The sequence below is a fragment of the Accipiter gentilis genome, chromosome 4, assembly GCF_929443795.1.
Source record: "Accipiter gentilis chromosome 4, bAccGen1.1, whole genome shotgun sequence".
Taxonomy (NCBI): Eukaryota; Metazoa; Chordata; class Aves; order Accipitriformes; family Accipitridae; genus Astur; species Astur gentilis.
This window is the reverse complement of record NC_064883.1, coordinates 29,724,874-29,747,766: the sequence shown is the minus strand read 5'-3', so window position 1 is coordinate 29,747,766 and position 22,893 is coordinate 29,724,874. Positions and strand designations below refer to the sequence as shown.

At 38.2% G+C, this 22,893-nt stretch overlaps 1 protein-coding gene across 1 annotated transcript; it reads left to right on the top strand.

The window, feature by feature from the left end:
- Positions 1-273: 273 nt before the first annotated feature.
- Positions 274-21,488, top strand: MASTL (microtubule associated serine/threonine kinase like). Its single transcript, XM_049798338.1, has 12 exons — positions 274-504; positions 2,581-2,718; positions 4,164-4,303; positions 5,098-5,186; positions 6,524-6,630; positions 6,963-7,095; positions 7,680-7,852; positions 9,015-10,244; positions 12,176-12,314; positions 15,385-15,498; positions 15,589-15,690; positions 18,124-21,488. Exons 1-12 carry the CDS (start codon positions 274-276, stop codon positions 18,279-18,281), a joined length of 2,754 nt encoding a protein of 917 aa, XP_049654295.1. The 3' UTR covers positions 18,282-21,488.
- Positions 21,489-22,893: the final 1,405 nt, after the last annotated feature.

Here is a 22,893-nt window from a genome sequence, read left to right as displayed (position 1 = left end):
GCTACGTGAAGCGCCCCAGCGTTGCCCGGAGGCGTAAGCAAGGGGGCTGCCCGCCGCAGGGCCCTCGGCGGCCGGCCGCACGGGAAGGCGGGGCTGCGAGGCACAGCCGCCATTACAGGCGCCTCCAGGCGACCACAACGGCCGCCGCGCGGGCGCTCTCGCGAGAGCACCGCCCTACTCCCCCGCGCTCGCCCGTTGGCCGGTGACGCCGCGCGGCGGGGCGGGGCGGGTGCCGCTTTGAATCGACGCGGGGCGCCGGGGCCCAGGCGCGACATGGGGACGGTGGAGCCGGCGGCCGCGGCGCGGCCGGAGGAGGAGGAGGAGGGGGGCGCCGCCGCCACCACCACCACCACCACGGCCACCACCACAGCTGCTGGCCCGAGGCGCATCGAGGTTCCCCGGCCCCCCTCCATCGAGGAGTTCACCATCGTGAAGCCCATCAGCCGAGGCGCCTTCGGGAAGGTGTACCTGGGCCGCAAGGCGGGGAGGCTGTATGCCGTGAAGGTGAGGGGCCGCGGCGCTGCCGCCCTCCGCTGTCGTTTAGGCCCGTGAGGGAAAGGGAGGTGCCGAGGGGAAAGGCAGACGCCCCGCGGGGGCCTGCCCCGGCATGAGTCGTCCCCCCCGCCTTCCGACGCTCGGGCTCTCGGGGAGCTGCCGCCCTTCTGGCAGAAGCCTGCGGCCTGGGAGACGCCTCGTCCGCGGGGGCTGCCTTGAGCTTTCCCCTCGCGTCCCTCTTCGCCTGGAGGCGTTGGTTAGGAGGCATCCGGTAACGACAGCTGCTTTTAGAAATCCCTTCAATGTCGAGGGAACTACGCCCAGAGTCTTTCCAAAGCGTCTGTGCGCTATTTGCTTCTTGCTTGTAGGCACTTGTTATAACTGAAGACATTCAGCAGTCGTGCCGCTGGGAGGGCGTTCTCACATTTGTTCGTGAATGAGAAGTCTGCCTCTGAGATGCATAAAGAAAGCAAATTATAAGACGGGTTTTTGCTGAGTGCACGTTTTAAAAAAACTGTTGCGTTTTCTTTATTGGTACACAAAGGACTAAAAACTAGGCTTGTCAGCAGTAAAAACTTTACCGATGGTTTGTGTGAACTCGACTTTGCAATTAAAAGGATTATAACCAGCTGCGTAGTACACAAAAAAGGAAATGTAAAAACGGTCATGCAGAATAGACGTTGCTTTTCAGAGCTATATATGTCTACTTACATGTTTTTATTATAAGCGTTTTGAGTGAAAGCTTTTGTGTAAATCCTTTATCACTATTGCAGTGCAGTTTATGGATTGTTCACCACTATAACGTTTACCACATGCTAAATATTTGCACAGTTAAGGTAGATGCTTATTAAAAGTGTAGTTCCATGCATTCTGTGTATGCCTTGGATTTTTTTTTATCAACTTTGATAATAGTGATGGTAGCTGTGGAAACTAATTTTCTGCAGTTTAGGTGCGCATATAGAGCGGTTCAATTATGTTACTTTAGTATCTTACACAAATTTATTGAAAGTATTGTGAGCTAAGAGCTGTGTAAGTCCTTTATTGCTATTGCAGTGAGACTTATGGATTATTCAAGCTACTGAATTTAACGTATGTTAAATATTTTTACAGTTGTCAACACTTAACATAGAAGGTATCAGTTTACGCTTCTTATGTCTTGCTATTTTTATATTCTGTTTATATATAAAATTCTGTTATTGAATAGTGGCAGTAGCTGTAGACTCGACTTCTTAGAGTTGTGTTGCTTAGAGAATGGATAAATTAAACTTGCTTTAGTATCACCGTAGATACCCAGACCAGAGATACTGAAGGTGGGCAGACTTCCAATGCATATGTAATGCTTGCCTAAATACCTATCAGCTGTGCATCTTCTATTCAAGATTAATACTGGGTACTGGGTGGGCATCAACATATAGTGGAGTAATTCAATATGAGAATTAGAGCCTAATTCATAATTAAGCTTGTTATTTCTTCATTGTGAGTTGCATGCCTTTGAGGCTTCTTCCCAAGGAAACAAAGACTTGTTGGGTGATGTGATTGTATATTTTAAATTAAGCAAAGAATTCACTTACTTTCTCTGCAAAGTTAAGAATTAGAGGCTGGAATAGTTGCAGTCTTGCACTTGAGGATACCAAGATGGCATGACTTACTGCTACACTTTCTTTTCAAGCCTCAGGCCATATATTTCAGCTTCTGAAGAGATGGAAAGACTTGGTCAGCAAGTGTATATCTGGGCATTGAATACTTTTTCCTGGTTCTGAGTTGGGTACTGTGGATAAGAGGATTAACTCAAGGCAGCTTAATTTCAGATACAGCCTAAACATTCATTTTCCAGTGTGTGCAATTACAGTAAATATTGGTAGTGTGATTTCCATTCAGGACTGAATTAGGAGAGCAATGAAAAAAGTTCTCTAATAACCTGGGGCTTAAAATTCTGTCTTTATTTGAAGTTATAGCTCTGTTTTATGTGTATATATGTATGCAAGTTTGAGGTATAGAGATAAATGAGTTCACTGAAGAACTGCAGGTTGAGAAAAGAAAAGAATTTATCTACTTGATTTTGTTTTGTTTTCATTTTTTTTTCAGGTGATGAAAAAAGCAGACATGATCAACAAAAACATGGTTCACCAGGTCCAGGCAGAGAGGGATGCATTGGCTCTCAGCAAAAGTCCTTTCATTGTGCACTTGTACTACTCGCTTCAGTCAGCTAATAATGTCTATTTAGTGAGTAAATAAATGGCTGTGGTGTTTTATGATAGTGTTGAAAATGGAGTGTAGAACTATATTCATGTCTGAAAACGCATTTTTATGTCAGTGTGTGGGTATTCCTTAGTCACTTTTACATTCTTCTTTCTCAGAATGCTTGAACAAGTGAAATGGTTGAGCTCTTCTGGTACCTCTATGATCTTTCCACCTGTGTTCCCTTTTTTTAACAGGAGTGTCTTTTCTAATAGCTAATCTGTCTTAGAAACATGCAGAAATCCTAGGGAAAACAAAACAAGAAACCATTCTGTTCAAGCTGAATCCAAGTGACTGAAAGACACCCTGTGGCTCACTTAAAAGAACATCTGTTTTACTTGTTGCCTGCACTCAAAATTTGTTATGGTAGTTGGCCAATGTGACAAGAGGGTAACCGAATGGCAAAAATAAGTGCTAGTCCACATGGAGCACTGTGGAGTACAGTAGGACTTGAATATGGCTTTATATACTTCCTCCACATAAAGGTAGTATGGATTAAGACTGTACAGAGGGTCTAGCGTAATTTGTCTGGTTTGCTGTAAGCACACACAGTGAACATCTTGATTAAATTCTATGGCGAGGTTGCTATGTACTCCTACAGTGCATTTTGAGTGTAAATGAAGGCTTCTTTTCCTGGAATCTCTGTTAACTGCTGTGTGGAGTAGAGGAGTTCAGGATGAAGGACTTGTAAAGGAGATGCTAGCCATATATATGGAATAGTATTGTATGTTGGACTCTAAGTTCTAGTGAGATTTTTTTTTTTTACCAAAACCCCATAAATTCATTGTTGTCATTGAAGAATGAGTTTCTGAAACCCCACTGACTTTTCTTGAGTATGACATGGGCCATAATATTGTGTGAGTTTGCATAATTTTTTCTGGATGTATACAGGTTTTTTAAACACTCTTTTTCATGTCTTAAATGCACAGTAGCTCTCACTGTATACATTTCTGGAAATTTGCACTTATTTCACAAGGCTCCGGTCTGAATTTAATATAGTGTATAAACATTTGTAAAAAAAAATCCTTAAGATACCTGTTCTATATAAATCAAAATATTAGTGGTCTTTGGCTTCAGGTCTTGAGTTTCACAGAAGTCCTTTGCAATTTATTTTCTATAATACAGAAATCTTTCAGAAGTTAATTAAAAAGCTGACTACAGTAGTTATTTGAGAGCTAACTACAGAAAGTAGGCTAGGCAAATAATATAAAATAAGTAAATGGTCTATTAAAAGAAAATGTTTCATGTACTCTGTCATCTGAAGCTTTAATTATTTTATCCAAGAGTATTGTGTGGGAAATGAAGTTCGCACAAGGAAGCTTCTATCAGCTTCTGCTCCTTGAAAATATATTTTCCTAGGGGTAAAAACTATTTTATATTTTACTTGCAAATTTGAAATGTGTTTTAAAATGTTAAATTTTGAATGGCAGGTGATGGAGTACCTTATTGGTGGAGATGTCAAATCTCTTCTCCATATTTATGGATATTTCGATGAAGAAATGGCTGTTAAGTATATTTCTGAAGCAGCGTTGGCTCTTGACTATCTTCACAGGCATGGGATAATCCACAGGTAAAACCTACTTCTCTTTTTTCTTACAAATAAGTATTTGGTAGTCTGGGGTTTTAATTTTTCACTCGAACACATAACCAATTACCATTTCATAGTAACAGCTACCTCATTTGCTAGAGTTTCTGGAAGCTCTTTTTGCATGGGTACACTGCAGCAATATCATGAAGCAACACCTAAAATAAAATCTGTCCATATATGTTAAGCAGACAAATACATGCTGCTTTCCCCTGCCTGCATGCTCTTCCCCCGGTACAGTGGTGTATTAGCAGCTATGCTACCTTCTAGGTCCTCTCTCCCTGTGGCTTTTAAATGACTGTTAGCTCAGGAACCCTCTGGATACTGCAAGCATGTAACTGTAGGACAAAGGGACATTGACTACTCTAATGCTCCCCCTGTAGTGAAAGTGCTTTACTGCATGCAGTAGTCCTACAGAGAACACCCATGAAAACTTTTACTTAAGGTTTGCTTGTCATGTGTAGGAGCTACACATTAATAAATGTTGTGATGGTAGTACTTATGAAGAACACTTGTTAAACCTGCTGAAACACAAAATGTACAACTCTTGTGACATGCATGGTGGTTTTACAAGGCCTGAGACATTTGTACAATATTTAGTGCTAGGTATGTTTAATTATTTTGGTGTATTCCTCCAGTTGGAATAGTCTGCTGGCTAAGAGATGTTACTGAGAAACAGCTATAATCAATGTTTTGTGTTTGAGTGTTTCTGGTCAGTTAACTTTCTTAATATTGCTCAGTTGTCTTTTTGCTGACTTCATCTATATTCATGTCTTCAGGGATCTGAAGCCAGACAATATGCTCATTTCTAATCAGGGCCATATAAAGTTGACAGACTTTGGGCTTTCCAGAGTTACTCTGAACAGAGGTAAGATTGTCTGTATCCTTTTGGTTGTATTAGAATGTATTTTTGTGTCACATTACCACATTCTTGAATCCTTTACATCCCTATAGAGGGCAGCTTTCAATTAAATAAGCCCAAATGTTGTGCTAATATCTGATTTCAAGTAGGTAAGTACTGATAAGGTACATGCTAGTAAAGGGTCTGCTCTATGCATTGCACTTCAGAAGCTGAAGTATTTATTCTTTGGGACAAGGTTGTATGAAATATGATCTAGAGCCATTTCTCTTGGGGTATGGATTTCAAAGTTTTCTATGGAGTCCACTAAGAGAATTCAAAAGGTGAATGAATAATTTGGGCTTTTTCTTGGTGTTTCTCTGGCTATTTCTGTCCTTCAGTTCATGTTTCTCTGTCCTTCTATATATTAATTTCCAATCTGAACTGGGACTTTCCAGACATTAATGTGAGGGACAGGGGGAGGTGGTGAGTCCCTAACAGTGGATTATAAATCAGCACTTTAGCATACGAATATACTGTTTTCAAGTAGCAGAAAATACAGCTGAATAGTCAAATGACTGTCTGGCACAGGCAGTAGGCGGCAGGTCTTACAGTGAATAGCCAGTTCCTGAACTAGCTTGCGCCTCCAACCCTTCACCATATCAGCGAATTAATGCTGCACAGCACCAGTTCAGCTTTTTGAGACAGCTGCTGGCAAGTACACCTGTTATATGTAGTTAGAGGAATGTAGAAATTCAGTTGTCTATGGAGTTTCTGATTCATGGTTTTAAGAGTATAGAGGAAAATCCTAAGTATACTGTATTTTCTATAATATAGTTCTTTAATTGTGAAGTTCAAATGGGAGAGATTATGGTGTCTACTTGAACATACGTAAGCTATAAGCCTACTTACCTCTAGTGAGCAAAAAATGGTATCTAAGGTTAAATTTTCACCTATGAAAAATTTGTCTGCAGGTTTTTTTTTTGAGATGTGTTTGGGAAAGAAAGCAGGCTTTGAATCAAATTCACCATCTTAGCCCATAGGCTGGAACTGCTACCTAAAAACCAAAGCTGCTATCAAGTTAGAAAACATAACACTTACAACATAGTATGCTTGGACTTTTACAGTTTCTATATTTATAAACTGTAATTTTATGGTGGATGTACAGGAAGAAACAATTTGTCTTAACTAGGAATGTATGGGTATGCCTTCACTTGGGTTTGGGGGCTTCTTTTGTATATTTGTTCGGTATGTGACTAAATTTCTTTCCCCGCTGGATAAAACCTAAGTAAATGCCTGTAATTTTGCTTATTTAATAGCAAAAGGAAAACCTGACCTGCTTCATAGGGTTTTTTGTCTGTTTGTAGAGATAAATATGATAGATATCCTTACTACACCATCAATGGCAAAGCCAAAGCAAGACTACTCACGTACACCAGGGCAATTGTTGTCTCTCATCAGTTCTCTAGGTTTTGTAAGTAATTTTCACTGTCTTTGAAGTACTTCATTCTTTTAGTTTGCTTACTATCTTAAATGTAATAATAGGAGTGATAAGGCTATTCTTGCACCTCCTCTGCCAGCTGGTAGAATAACATGTATGTTTCCAGTACCTTGAAGTTCTGAAGTGATTACCTTGGATTATATTTCAAATGGCTGACTATAAGTTGTGCTTCAAAAACTTTGGAAAATGCACATGACTAAGCTCCAATGTAAACATAATAAAGAATGTGTGAAGTTATACTTTCAATCCAGGATGTTTTGTTCAGGCTCCATTAACTTTTAACTATGCTTCTTCCTGCTTGGTAGTATACTCCTGTTGGGATGAAAATGCCAGGGTGCAATTCAAGTCAATCATCTGACAGTCTGTATGGAGTGATTTCTCCTTTACCTATGGTCCAAAAGGAAAATACCCCTCTTTCAGACAAATTAATCAAAACATGTGAGTATACCAAGCCTTGTACTGAGCAATACTCTGGCCGTAAGGTGGTGGTCTTTTAATTTTATGCGAGTCGCTTGGACCCACTTGATAAAAGGTGTGCTTCTGTCAGTGTCTTGCTGTCTACCATTCCTCTGGTCCTTAAGGTCTGACGTGTTTTCACCTACCCTACTTATGTCATATTTTGATTTTTTTCAAATGCACAACCACTGAATTCAAAATGACCCTTTAAGATTTTATAGAAATAGTGTCAGTTCTTGGCATACATTCACTGAAAATTATTTAATATAGCAATGTGTGCTTTCATTTAAATTGTCTTATCTTGTTGCTTTCTCATTTCTAACCTGAAATGAGAAGGAAGGCTACTATTGTGCCAACGTTCATATAGCTTTTAAATTCTTGCAAGTCCCTACTTCAAAAAAATGAGTGAATTGACTGTGCAGGAAAGATGACAAGAGAAACTATGATGTCATGCGTAGCTTTCCATAACTTCCTTCGATGTGAAAGCTTGACATAGTGTGAAGCTGGTTAAGATATGTTGCCTATTTATATCAACACTTGAATTTTATTTTGTTTTTACTCTCAAGATCTTGATACTTCTCAAGCAACTCCTGTGATGCCAGTGAGAAGTTTAACTCCTACTCTACTTCAGTCAAGAAAAAGGTTTGGTACCTCTAGTGCCACTAGTCAGTCATACACATACCTGTCCAGTATGGGATCAGAATGCTGCAGCAGCCCCAGGTGGGAGAAAGATGTAGAGGTCAGGACTGTTTCATCTTTCCACTATAAATTAAAATCGGCTTATACTTGTATATGCACTGTTGCAGATCTCTGCTACTTACTTCCCCCAGTTATTTCAAGTGTAGTGAAGCCTTCCTATAGCAGAAGGAGCAGGGGTTGTAATGCTTGCTGAATAGTAGTTTTGGATCAAAATAGTATTATTTTTTCTTCAAACAAATAGTAGTCCTGCGCAACATAACAGGAAAAGCAAATGCTATTTAGCCTGTAGCAAAGGAGTGAAAGAGAAGGCTTCTACTGGATAGCAGTGGGTTTAGCCCTGTTCTTCACAAGGTGGGGAATGCTGGGAGCACTGGCTCTTTGGAAGCTGACTTTATGCCTATAGTTTTATTAGCTCAGCATGCAAACAAAAGAATTTTTTAAAAGGCAGAACTTGGGGAAAAATAGTGAATAAAATACACTTCAAAATTCTACTAGCTATTAAAAAACCCTAAAAAGTTTGTTTATATTACTGAAGGGTTTTGTGTCAGCTAACCTAACACCAGTAATTATAGCTGATACAAAGTACTTTCTGCTATTTTAAACTGTTAATGAAATTCTGTACAAATACAGACCTAAAAGAAAATGCTGCTGTACTATTTAGTCCCTTGCCATGATTCCTATTTAGATCACACAAGAATGTACTTTTAAAACAATTTATAATTCTTTGTTTTATCTGCCCATTTCCCAAGGCCTTGTTTTTAGTATTGTGCTACCAAAATAGTACTAATATCACATTTTCCTTTTGTCATCCCTAAAGTATAATATGCCATAGGGTAGTATGACGGGGTTCTTTGGTTTCGGCTTTTTTGGAAACTGAGAAGTTCTGTAGCTTAACTTAATATAAAATCACACATACAACTTGAACCACTATATTTCTTCATCCTTAGGCATTTAGAAATACTGCATTTTCTATTGTATTCTAGCAAGCTTATGTTCTTAAAGTCAAATTATCAACTTACCCCTTAGTTTTGTATGTTTTTGACTGTATTATGTTTGTCACTACTGGTGATTATAAAGAATAAGTAATGCTTGTCAATTTGCAGTTTTTTATGGAAGTGGAAATAAGGTATTTCAAAAGACACTTCTATAATGCTGTAATCCCATTTTTCTTGATACTCAAAACTTAATGTGCTCATTTGCAGCAAAGTGAAGATGAACTATGTTCTACAACAGGCAAAACAACTAACAGTGGATCAGCTCTCATTTCAAATGTAGAATTACTGAATAGCAAAGACATTAAAGTTCTAAAGAAAAAAGAACTGGAGTCTGCCATTTCTCCCATCAGCAGCAGTGATTCTGGCAATAGGCAGAAGCTGGGAAGTGAACACTCTGATATAACAGATACTCCTGTGACCACACTGGATGTGAAAGGCATAGTCAGAAAATGTCTTTCTGAAAATAAGATTTGGGAAGAAAAACTCTTTGTAAATAAAAGAGGTATGACTAATGAAACAGGAGAACAACAGTCACCTTCAAGGCAGAATGAGCCTGTCAAGCCCATCAAAGAGGAAGAAGTTTTTGAAAAGCCAGGTGTAAAAAGAAGCTTTGAATTAGTTGACACTAGTCCTTGCCAGGAACTTAACTATGTTAAAAAAACCAACACAGAATATAAACGAGGCTGTCAGATCTCAGAATTTCCAGCAAATAAAAGGACAGGTTTGACAACAGAAATTCAATCCTTAATGCTTTCTGATGATGGATGCCTACATGACACCTGCAAAAGCAAGGAAGAAGTTAAGAGTTTTATTGGTAACCAGCAAACAGTAGAAAGGTCACTTACTCCAATTATAGCTAAAAATCTTATGTGTGACCTGGATGTGGACTATGAAAAGGATAAAAAGGAGTATATGAACTCAAGTTTTTTAGGCACTGACGATGAAAAACCTTTAGGAATCCTCAGTACAGATTCTGACTTATTTCCTGAAATGTCTGTTACAGAAAGCCATTTAGAAAAGCAGCTTTTAGATTTGGACAAAAGTGTTAAAGACCTCTCCTTTGAGGAACCAAATACAGAAGGCATGTTAATAACATCACCAGAGTCCCGAGATGTCTCACAAAAGGGAGAGGAAGTACGTACTGTCCAGGACTGCAAGCCATTACATCATGAAAAGGATAATGACCAAAAACACATTAAAGAAACTTACCTTGACACAGTATCTTCTCCTTCAGAAAAGATGATGGAAGCACTGAATCTCTTTAAAAAAAATGCTGTTGTTTTCCGAAGTTATAATAGTCCAATTAATATATCCAATGTATCTGAGCCATGTAGCATGGCTTCCTTGGATATAATGGATCTTTCACCTGTTTGTAGTGGCTCTTACCCAACAGCTATTACTCCATTACAGAAAGGAAGACCATATCGGGTTTATCAGGTATGAAAGGAGACACGTAGAAACTTTGTGCATGCATTAGATATTGGTGATCTGAAATCATTTTGCTTGTTAATTTAGGGAAAACTGAAGCAGTTTGAAGTAGTTTGTTGAAGTGACCTTTGCTGACAGGCTTTTACTTACTGCAGTTGTGTGGCCAAAATTACAATTTCTGTAAGAGATTAGCAATAACTGTATATCCACTGGTTTGCCTCTGGCTCAACAATGCATTGTCTGTCTATGTCTGAGAAATCATTTGCTCTTACAGTGAACTGGTTAAAAAAAGTCTGTGCTATTTTGTCTCATCCTATTTTTAGTGCACTGTGGTACTTCCTGTTAAATCAGGAAACCTATAATTACTCACAGGAAGTCATTGATTTTATTTTTTTTCTTAAATCCTGCATCCCTTCTAAGACAGTCTGCAAATGCTGTTCAGCTACTAGTAATTCCTGTTGTGCCTGCTGGGTTTTGTTTGCTTGTTTTTATCCTGGTAAAAGTGATGGTGTAATGTGTATTGTCAAGTACCAATTACAAGCCTATTAAAAAGATTGATGTAAAACAGTAACAGCTGCTTGCAGGTTATGAAGTTTTTGCTTAGAGCTTTTTAATCCTTCTGATAGTAAATAAAAATCTTGCTTTCCTGAAGTAAACTAGTGCCCTGATGTGGGAAAAGCAAAAGTATACTTTCCAATTAGTGTTTCCTGTTTCATTTTGACAAAGCTTTACAAGACCTTTATCAGTTACTTAAGTTCTAGTTGCAGGATTTAAAGCTTTCTGACAGAACTGGCAGTGTGGTGAATGATTTGGTGTACCAAAAGGGGACATTGAAAATGTTGGTTTTGGGAAAGCCTTTTTTTTGATGTCCTTGTCTGAATTGCTTGCTTCTGTTTTATCTATGTAAAATTTTAATTGACTATGAAACTTAGCTTGCATTCAGCTGAAATTGAATAAGAGTTGTATGCACTTCATCTCCTGAGAAATAAATGACTGATAGCATTACACATTTTTGTAACTTGGAATTAAATGGGAGGATACCTTTTTAATATACTTTTGTGATTCTTTTAAAAATCACATCATTGCAACCTGATTACCTGTAGCCTTTATGGCATAGTCATAATGAATTGATCTCAGCTGCACTGAAGATGAAGTTGAAAACAAAATTATACCAGATATATGGGAATTAAGGGTATATTGAAAAATAAAGAATGAGTCTCTGAGATAATTTAGTAGTATCTCCAGGTCATAACAGGAAACCTTTCATTGTAGTCAGCCTCTTGGCTGTGAGAACTTACTGATCTCTTTGTAAGCCTGCATATATTATCTTCAAATAATGTTCCAAATTACTTTTGAAAGGTTTGTGTAGCTGTAAACAGTCACTAAGTGTAACTTGAGCAGAACTTCATCTACAGGCATGCAAGCCATAGAATACAGGTTAAATAATAAAGGGCTCATTTAATACATTTTGAGTACATCTGGTATGCAATATGTGAGAAAATTCAGGATTCTCATTTTTATTTTACAGGCATTTGACATATGCTTGCTTTTCATTGGCTAATATTAAGAACCTAGCACTAAAATTGAAGGTTATTCTGACGTTCTATTTAGTAGGTTATCTTCAGATTTGAATTTTAAAGAGAAGTTTAAGATTGGTTGTGTTTGGGTTTTTTTGAGTCATTACTTGTGGATTTGACACTGGAGGAACAACTTAGGGAAGAGTTTCTTAAAAGAGTAGGCATCTTAGCTTTTCGTGCTTCAAGATGGTTGAGATGAAATGGAAGTGCATTTCACACATACTTTTTCAGGGAATGTACATTTTGTGACATGTTCTTGACTTGAACTTAAGTATCAACTGTTATACCCATTACTAAACCTGAAGATGGGAGTTTCTTAGCTAGTTTTGTTTGACATCTGAAATCTTTGTTGCATATTTTAAGACACCTCATCAGGGAGATGCTGGCACACCCTACAGGACTCCAAAGAGTGTAAGAAGAGGAGCTGCCCCAGTAGAAGGTGAACGCATCCTAGGCACCCCTGACTACCTGGCACCTGAGCTGCTTTTGACAAAGCCTCATGGTAAGACAAACCAACCATGGAGTTTGTAAGTACTTGAAAGGTGACATATTCACACTTCTAAATATCTCTAGAGCTCTAAACTGTTCCAGTAATATGATAGTGAATTCTTTAAAAATACCTAGTGCTTAGCTGTTGCCGACACGGAAGGCTGTGTTTGCTTCAGCTGCTTCTTCCATTTACTTTTTTCACATGACTGGAGGTTTTGACTGTCCAGCACAGCCTTGCCTGCTGCTAATCTGTGATTTGGAAGCTGTACTTAGGCAGGCTGAGACTTGCATGTGGCTTAGGAATCACAACTTGCTCATCCTGAGTGTCCTTTAAGATTCTTCAGGGTGGGGAGGGGGAACTTAGTGAAATTTAGTATGAAAGGATTAGGCCTCCAACTATTCTTGGAATGTATTCCATGTTTATGGATATTAAATTGTTATGTGCATCCAGACAAGTTTATGAAGTTGCATTAAAATCAGTTATTGAGTTGAATGACCTCATGAAACACTTAAGATTTCTGACAGGATCTTCCATACAAGTGGACAGTAGTAGCCATCAGATTTTTTTTTTTTGCAAATTACTATAAGAAGATAAAATAGCACAACTCTGAAGCACATACATTTCTTTGGCTCAAATCCTGAGCTCCACTGAGATCATCAAACATCTGAAATATTTTCCTGCTAACTTGCAAGAACCATTAACAAAAAATAAATAAATGCAATGTATCCCTGATACATTTGTTGTATTTCTAATTACATTTTATTTCCATCTCAAAAGTATACTTTTATTTTGTAGAGCTAATAGTCTTAGGAAAAGTATACAAAATATGAGAGCTTCATTGAGAAGTAGTGAGTACTAATCTGTGGAACAGTAAAATTCTGCTGTATGCAGCTAATATAGATTAAATAAAACTGCATGGAGAGACTTAACAATTTAACTGTAATGACCAAAGTCACTAAACGTATGTAGCTGTTGTTTTGCACTTCCATTCAGGGATCCTGGTTATTTGGCAGGTGTTAAAACTGGATAATAGCTTGGCAATGTAATCAATGCTACTTAGACAACGTGAAACTTGGCTGTGATGTGACTTCCATGCAATTAAGTGTTTTCAGGACTTCAGTGATAACTTGAAAAGAATCTGAGTTTTATGTCAGAAAATGACAAATCACCCATTACCTTCAGTGAAGCTAGGGTTTTCTGGCTTTGGAACTCAAAACTTTACCTCACTAAATATTTCTGGTGGTGTTAACTTGCTTGTAAATGTAGTTGTAATCCTAAACTATAATAAAGTATTACAAAACTGTTTTATTTTTATTTCTAACTTAGATTTAACATTTGCCATCTTTCTTTAATGTTGAGTTACTACTATAAGGAAAAAAATCTGCATTCCTATGCCTTCAGAGAATCATACTAGATACTTGATGTTTGTATTTGTTTTGCAATAATTTTAATGTTCTTGCTTCATTGTCTTTTCGTATGCAGGGACTCTAATCTCTGAGTTTGCTATATACTGTGCAGAAATGGAGTGTTCAGCATAACTGTGAACAGTCAAAGTATAACTAGATCACAATTTAAAAAAAAATTTGTTTGGGTGAACAATGTTTCTATATACCAGTATGCACTCCACATAATGTGTGATGCTTCCACAAAAGGTGCAGGAAATACTGGAATCACTGTGACTAGGCTATCGGAAATCACACATGTAAGCCTGTACCTCAGGAGTAAAGTTAGCATTCTTGAAGATGTTGTGTAACAGTAAATACACTAGAGACACTTTTTCTCATTGCCTCCTTTCACTTTATGCAATCTGTCTGGTTTACTTTGGGTGAACAAAGCTCAGATATTCAAGACCTAGTATTTCTGTTTCTTGCTTCAAATATTGATAGACATGATTTAGCAGGGATGTGGTAGGAGTTAATCTAATCTTTAGTTAAACTCTGGGTGGGAAAAATTGCTGCTGAAGCCTGTGTTAGTACATTATTCAGAGTTGTGATCTTACTAGACTTTGAAGATGGGAATAGTTTATCTGAACATCCAAGTACCTCAAACAACATTGGATGTGATCTCACTGCTTATCTTGATATGCTTAGCTCTGTGGGGCACTCTTACTGCTGTTAAAAGTTCCTAAAAGTGTGTTAGATTACTAGTTACACATTTCAGTTTTCAGCATTTCTAAACTTAGCCAACAGTCCTTTTGAAATGGCTCAAAACATTTGTTTACTTAACTTGGAGGTGTCTTAATTTTTTTATATGTGAAAAAAAAGCTAAGAAAAACTACACTTAATCTCTCTTTCAAAGTTTTTCTTGTTTGGGGTTTTTTGCAGCAAGTGTGGCATCTATTCTTTATACAGTGGAGTGGGCATGGCTTAAAGATGCAGAATGCTTACAATGCGTGCCATGGTGTCTGGGATTGCTTTGCCTGCTTGTTTTTAAGTAGGTTAATAAGATGGGTTTGGCAAAAAAACCCCTGGAATGTGGAAAACCAGAATTATTTAATAACAAAGGAGAGATGGCTAGTAACTACACATTGCTCTAATCAACTTCAGTGTAATGGAAAGTAATTCCAGCTTCTTGCATGCTGGCTCATCTCTGCAAGCTGTCTTCAATATTTTGACATAAATTTAGACAAATGAAAATTAAGTTCAATGGCTTGAACTCTTGGAGTCTTCTCAAATAACAGAGAGAAGGATAGGGGTTACAATATGGAGCACTCATCCAGGCTCTAGAGCAGTTGCTGAAGACAACTGTTTCTTATCACAAAATCTCTTGGAGAAGTCAGCTCCTGGATTCTTTGTGATGGGAGTTGGTAATTAGACTGTTGTTAAGAACCCCCTTGCTTTTATCAGTAAATCCTGGTATTATCTATAATGAATTAAGGAGCAGGCTGGCTTTAAAAAGCCCTTTAAAAATTTTTAATCTTTTGCTTGATAATGAAGTACAACATACGTTGTCTCTTCCTTCATTTCCAAGAAATTTTGCAGGACTTAAACATTCTTCAATTTCTGCCATGGCTAATCTTCAAATCTTTGCAGATATCATTAAACCTTTGTGTTGGTGTAATGACCTGGATTTCTCTTACCAGGTTCTGCTGTAGACTGGTGGGCCCTTGGAGTTTGTCTGTTTGAGTTTCTAACTGGAATTCCACCTTTTAATGATGAAACGCCAGCACAAGTCTTCCAAAATATTTTGAAAAGAGGTAATATGTTTTGGTAATTGGGGAAAGTATGTATTTCCAACATTCGTTTTATGGTTTGAGTTACTGACTCATCTGCATCTTTTTCTGTAGATATTCCCTGGCCTGAGGGAGAAGAAAAGCTGTCTGATAATGCCCAAAATGCAATAGATATTCTTCTAACAATTGACAGTACTAAGAGAGCTGGACTGAAGGGTTAGTATTAAAATTCTCTTGTGTTCTTTGCAACTGATTAAAAATTTCAAAGTGGTGATGTCCTCCTCCTGAAACTTAGACTAAAACTTTAATGCCTGTTTAAGTTCCGTGTATAGTGCCAGAACTCTTAGCAAGTTGTGGTATTTTCTGTATTTCTTACGGGATTTTGCCCTTTCAAATAAGGAAATTTGGGTGGGGTGGTTATTCAACTTTTGTTTTGCTTTAATGTTGTTCTGCTATGGATGTTTATCTGACGTACCAAAGTTCACTCTTGTTTAACTCAGTAACAGATATCTGGGGGTTTTGACCTAAGTGGTTTTAGGAACCTTGATTAGAAGCCTGTAGTTTAGGAGAAAAGCCTCCTACAAAAGCTAATTCAAATGAGCTTTTTCTTGGGAATCAGCCTGTCTTTACTGAATGTATAGGGGACAGTTAGACAATATATACTATACAAAGTCTATATGAAGGACTTTAAGCATTTGCTGTTGTCACAGGGACTCTATCTTACTAAAAAAAAGTGATAACATGAAGGAAGCTTAAAGTGAGATAGTTTGGAAAAAGAGGAAGAAATCTTATTAGAAAACTATACAAGAAATCACTAGAGAAGGAAATTATTATAGAAATGCTTACTCATAACTAGACTGAAGGCTAGAAGCTGAAACCAGGCCAATTCAAATTAGAGAAGGCACATGGTTATAAATGAAGATCATGATGTCAACAGGGAATTCTGTGGCTCTTTAATGTTTCCCAAAAAGCATCTCATGTCTTAATTTGAAGATGTTTTAGTTAAACACAAGTTATTGTCTTTATTCCTGGATAATAGGGTAAAATCTAGTTGCCTGTCATGCATAGAAATCTAAACTAGATGACATAATGGTTTCTTCCAATCTGAAGTTTTTGGAAATTCATTCTTTCTCAGGACCTTTAGCCGTATCTGATTTCTTTATCCAATTTATAGGTCACTGAAGTGAAGTTGGATGAGTAGCTCTCAGGACAACTATTAAGTTTTCTTCATTTTTCTTCATTGAGTTTCTATCACTATCATCTTCTCTTCCCCTTCCCCAACACACATGCTCTCCCTCTTTTATTTCTCCAGTGTGAAGCCTAACTTACTGAGAAATCCCAGTTATGTCATGTCCTAGTGCTGTGCTTCTGCGAGTTCAGTCTTTCCAGCTAAGAGAGGCTTTACAGCAGTATTTGGCAGACAACATGGGTATCCAAAGTTTGGGGGTTTTTTCCCCCCTTCAGAGATGTGGGCAGGAGCTGAATGCCAGCCATGGTACACATTAATACTTCTTTGGAAAAGACAATGAAGTCTGCTCACCTTTTCAGCTGAAGACAGCTTTCAGTATGTGAGAACTTTCTGAAGAGCTGAACTACATACAGTTCTGAGAAAGTGGATCTGTGCAGTGTCCTGCTGCATGTATGGTTGCCGAAGCTATTAGAAGGAGTCAGAAGACTAACTCTAATTTATTGCTTTTTGTCTAAAATTAACTTTAATATGGTGCTATATTATTTGATCAGGAAATGTAGAAATAATAAACAAGTGTTAATGTCTTGCTGTCTATCAGCTAAAAGCCTGTGATTTGTGCTTAGAAATAAAATTTGCGGTGACTGTTTTTCTTTCACCTCCTTTTAAATGTGATTCTTACTTGTCCTATTTTTTATATTTGCTCTTGATTTTTTTTTGTGGTGCAGGTGATACAAAACCATTTTTTTATCCCACTCAGCTGAAAAGGTGCTTTCTTGGATTGAATCGAAGTAGCAAAGCCACTTTCATCAGGGAGTGGTGTTTCCAGGTTATGCAAAAGACACATCAGATCCTGCGTGCCAGGAAGTCACCTCCTGGTCAGAACAGATAGGGCAAGGGAGTTCTTGAGTCAGGAAGTCTTGCAGCTTGGTTAGTTATCCCACTTTTGTGCTGGGAAAGAGGAGTCTGGTGGTCTGAGGTAACTTCACCATAAGGGTGTTTAGACTTCTTTGTCTGTTGGTAGGCCAAAGGGGACTGTACAAAGCAGAGAAGGACTGCTGTGTGAGCTAGCAAACGGCAGGTGGCCCAGAGCGGAGAAGGGTGGGAGTGACTCCCATGTCCACTCAACACAGAGCTTTGGCAAAATTAGAAACTCACTTGGAAGTGATGCTTAAAGTTTCTGTGGTGCCCTATCATGACAGGCCCCTAGGGCATCTCTGATCCACTATGTGTGCTGTGTAGAGTAGGTTCTCTAGCTAGGGCAAGATGGTTAGTTGGCATGACAATACCTTCATCCCACTGAGGTTGGGGGTAATCAAAACCCAATTGCAATTTGCACTTTTGTGAATTTCCAAACCAGCAAAATAGAGCACATCTACTGACAGTTATGTGCCAAGGGACCAAAGTGACTATGGGCTTGGACAAAAAGGTGTTTATAATGTTTATATGAACTTCTGTTTCAGAACTGAAAAATCACCCCCTCTTTCATGGTGTGGACTGGGATAATCTACAGAATCAAACTATGCCATTTATACCTCAGCCGGATGATGAAACTGATACCTCTTACTTTGAAGCTAGGAATAATGCTCAGCACCTGACTGTGTCTGGATTTAGCTTATAGCATCAAGATAAGTGAACTTTCTCTATCGTTTTGCACACTTACAGGATGTCCTATAACACTAGTTTGGTCTTAACTAAGTTTCCTTGCCAAAATTAGTGTTTTAAGTTATCAGTCTGTTTTAATTATTGTATCCTTTATTCTGAAGTGAAACTACTGTATGAAACTTTGCTGGTATAAAGTGCCTTTGTGCTACTTTTTATCTTGCTTACTGCACCTTACTAAGAGGCCGGAGGGTTGTATTTTTTGGAGGTAGTAACACTTGGCAACAATGGGGCTTTTTTTAATAGCAATGAGTAACTCCAGTTTAGAAGTGTGAAGTTGATTCCCAGTTAACGTAATAAGGAAAGGAAAGGACATAAATGCATGCTAATTGTATCTAGTTGTAACTTACCTATTGGTGGTTCAGTGTTATGGCAGTGTTGTTTGGGAGTAGTCCTTTCTGACCAGTTTGAATATGTATCCACTGTGCAAAACTGATGTTTCTACTTGAGGTGGAAAATTGAAATCTTAATGCAGTGTTGAAATATGTGTCTTCTGTTTATCTTGTCCCAACAAGGGTTAAAAGAGACAGTGTTGTTCAGAGTTAACTCGGCTAGATGCAGCATGTGAGACTGCCAGTAGTTCCACTGGCTATTATCCTTTCCTAGACAAATGGGGTAGGGAAAGGAAACTTGGGGCAATTCTGTTTAAACAAATGCTCTGTTTTAATTGTTGCATTGTAACCGCTTACACTGTAGGAAGATGGACTAAACAGCATACACTTCAGCAGTTACTTGTTTTAAATAGAAAATGCTGAGTATGTGTGTTTATGCTCACTCATGTCAGATGATAGAAAACAAATCACCTGAATGTTGGCTAACAAGTGAAGTATTATTCATACTGAAGCTGCTATATATTAAACACTATAGTGTATTGCAAATTAACAGACTGTTCTGTAAACTCACAACCAAATCTTAGATTTTACTAGAACTTAAGTTACAAGTGTATATTCAGTATTATACATCCTAATTAGGGGGAAGTATATTTGAATCTATTTTTCAATGCAACACAAAACTTGTACCTGCTATGGTTTAGAAGTTTATTTGTAGGTAATTGTTTAAGTTATCTTCAATATTTTTCTTACATAGGTATCTTTCTCAGCTGACTTACTGAAGATTTTTATTTTTCAGGTTTGTACTTGTTAAAGATCACTTATGCTAGATGGTGGTGCCAGAAGCCAAACATTTTGCTAGTGCTTTTTGCCAAGTGGCTTTTGAGTTTCATGAACTGACCCTTCTTGCAGGGGGAGCTAGTTGTCCCTTCATTGCCCTGCTTCCTGGAAGACAAGATTTAATTGATGGAATTCTGAGCAAACAGTGTTTGCTAGGCTCCCTGCTGTCCTCTCAGACAGCTGGGAAGTGGTAACAGTGGAGAAAAAGTTTCCTAGAAGGACCAGGAGAGAGCTAATTCTTAACAGCTCAGAATGACAAATCCCAGTGTCTAGGTGCAATAACTCAAACATAGTGAAACAGAATCTTGGCAAGTTGCAAAACATACAGTGACTCTCACTCCCTTTGCTAAGGACTTCGGTTTTCAGAAAACTTCTAAATTGTTGAATCTTACTGAAATTAATGTTATGTGAAAAAGGTGCAAACAATCTAATGTAATACATTACTAAAGCAGTATCCATTGACAACATCCTCTGAATATGATAAGCTCTTCAGCATTTTTCCTGTGTGTAGTTAGAATATATAAACTGGGGGAGGAGGAGTATCTTAAATTAAGTAATCACTGGAATTTTATGTAGCTTATTCTTCCATTTCTAGTAATCTTGTTTAAGAAAGCTAGTCTTACAATAATGAATCTCAGTTTCATGCTGAGGAAAATACTTTAAAAATGTGTTAGGAAATAATGTAAACTGAACACCACAACAGCTCTTTGTCTTCAGTGCTTTACAAATGGTTACAACCTGTTCCCACTTTGCAGTATAACAAATTCCCCTCAAGGCAGAAAACTAGTTACAGTGGTATGACATTTTAAAGATAACCTCTAACCCCTTGAAATAATTCTTAATCAGCTGCAAGGGTCAAGTAAGCTTCTATTTAAACTACTTCTCGACCAATCACAATGAACTACAGAACTGTTTAAAAGTCTTTTAGGTATTTTAATGCTAGTGTATATCATGCTAGAGATGATAGTACACCAAAACATTAGGTGTAAAGAATCTTGTTAACTTAGTTTTGTTCTTATAAAAACCTCAAACCTTCTTGTAAAAACCTTATTGTAAAAGAAAATTGTTTTTTCTACCATAGTTTTATAATGAAATATAAAAACATAAATTCTGTAGAACAATAAATAGGCCAACTGACAAATCAGAATGTTTAATGCAAACAGTTACCACTTCACTGCTGTGTACAACTGTTCAATTCTGCACAATTAGCACAGAAGACTTGCAATACCCCATTCTCTTCAATATCTTGTATTTCTCCTGATCATAGCAAACATGGAGTTGAATTTCTCATGTTGATTGTTGGGGTCTGTGGTGTGTTTTGGGGGGGGGGAGGGGCTGTTAGAAAGGTGAACCCTAGCTTTGTTCTTCAACAGGGAATTCCTTGTCAACTCCTAATCCCCTTGGTTTTGCCCCACTTACTGACTTGAAATACTACAAGGAAAAGTACAAAAAGCAATAATGTAGTAGCTGAAAGATTTAAAAGTTTCTTCTCATTAGTAATCAACTACCACTATTTGTGTGAACTGGTAAAAGTTTCTACTCCTTAAAAACTGTGGAATACCATTTGGCAAGTAGTCTAGCTGTTACATGGTGTTTTTTGAAGACTTACACTTTATGTGCATAACCTACATCTGAACTCCGTAGTGTCCGAGTTTATCTTGGGAGACTGTTTATCTGCTATTAGCTGGACAGAAGTGTGCTAAAAACTGTAGAGATCAGTTAACTGTCACACTTTCTTATATAGAAACAGCAGTCTTGGACAACTATTACTACCCATAACTTGCTGTTAGGCTTACCTATATGCTGTGTGAATTTTGGAGGCCAAGATACTGAAATGCTGCCATGTGTTCTCAAGCTAGTAGGTTCCAGTTTCAGCATGATCAGGTTTACCTATGGTTATTCTTACAGTAAAATGTGTTCTTTTCCTTCTACTTTCTTAAGAAGTTTACTTTGCACACTTTTGTGTAAACAGATGAAATAAAATACTGCTGTCTTGCTGTTGCTTCCTTCTGCTTTTTTTTTGTGTCTTAAACTGCCTTGTATTTTTGACCCTGTAGGTGTGGCAGGTGAATTTTTACACAGAGACCCTGCCTGCTTCCCCCTATGCCAGCAAAGACAGTGATAATAAGTAGGGAAATAACCTAATACTTTCTAATACAGGTGTATATGCCTGTCAGTTCATAACTTGCTAACACCCTCCTCCAATCTTTATTATAAGCTCCGCTTGTGTACTTAGTGGCAGGAGAGCAAAGAGTCCTTAGATGGTCTGTAACTCCTGCTGCTCCTTTGTGGTAACTAGAATGCTAGAGTCCATCTACATCAGCACTTACAGGGCTACCACAGGCCCAGAGCAGGAAAGAAACAGAGGGCCTTGAGGCCAGAACAGGTGCTACACATACATTTAGACCTGGCTCTGTTCTGGTTCCCTTAGCTGAAACCACCTCTCAGTAGGTGGAATGCCTGCCATCTGGTTTCATGTGCTTTTTAGATGAAGTCTGATTCACTGCAGGAACCAAGCTGGACATGTGCTTCAAAAGTGCACTTTTGAGCTGGGTCTAGATGCTTCCAGTACTATGTAGAACTGTTTTGACTGCCTGCCTTCCTAAGGAGAGCACTAGCTAGAACAACATATCCCAGTTCTGAGCCTCAGTGGATCTGCTTGTGCCACTTTCTCCAAGTTAAAGCTGTGTCTCTCTGTACATGGGCAAATTATAAAAAATAAATAACTTTTCCTTACCTTTAAGATGAAATAGCAGCTAACTAGAAATCTGTTCAAGTTAGGGTGAGTTTGAGAGACCCCCCCTTAGCAGCTGAGGCCCAGGTATGAGTTATAACTATTTACTTGTAAAAGTGATGTTAATTTGTGTTAGAACCTTGAAGATTGAGACTGCTTCTTCACAATGTAGCCAGCAGGCTCTTCTGTACAGCTAAAGCATCCAATGTACACCATTTACTAAACATTAAGAAAGTTCAAGATAAAATACAAAATATTAAGGGATTGATTTATTGAAACATGAATAAATAACAAGGATGACACATGCCTACATTTGTTTCAGTGGGAAGTTAACAGTTAAGTACCTGCGAGAATGTCTGTACCATCTCTAAAAGGTAGACACCTATATGTAACATGGTTATGAACTGGGGGAGGAGGCACTCCAGCATGCTTTGTCCTGTCAGAAGACATGCTGCTTCAGGAGGTTGTTTGTTTTTTTTAAAGTGACCTTCAAGCTCGAATATCCTTCCTGCATAATCATTTTATGATAAGAAGTCAATCCCTCTAGGACCTTTAAGCTACAGGCACAATGGCTTCAGGTCACTGCAGAACTTCCAGCATGAGCTTAGTTCAAACCTGAGTTTTCAGTACAGCTCATGCCAAAACTCATCTCTGGCATATAAAACCAT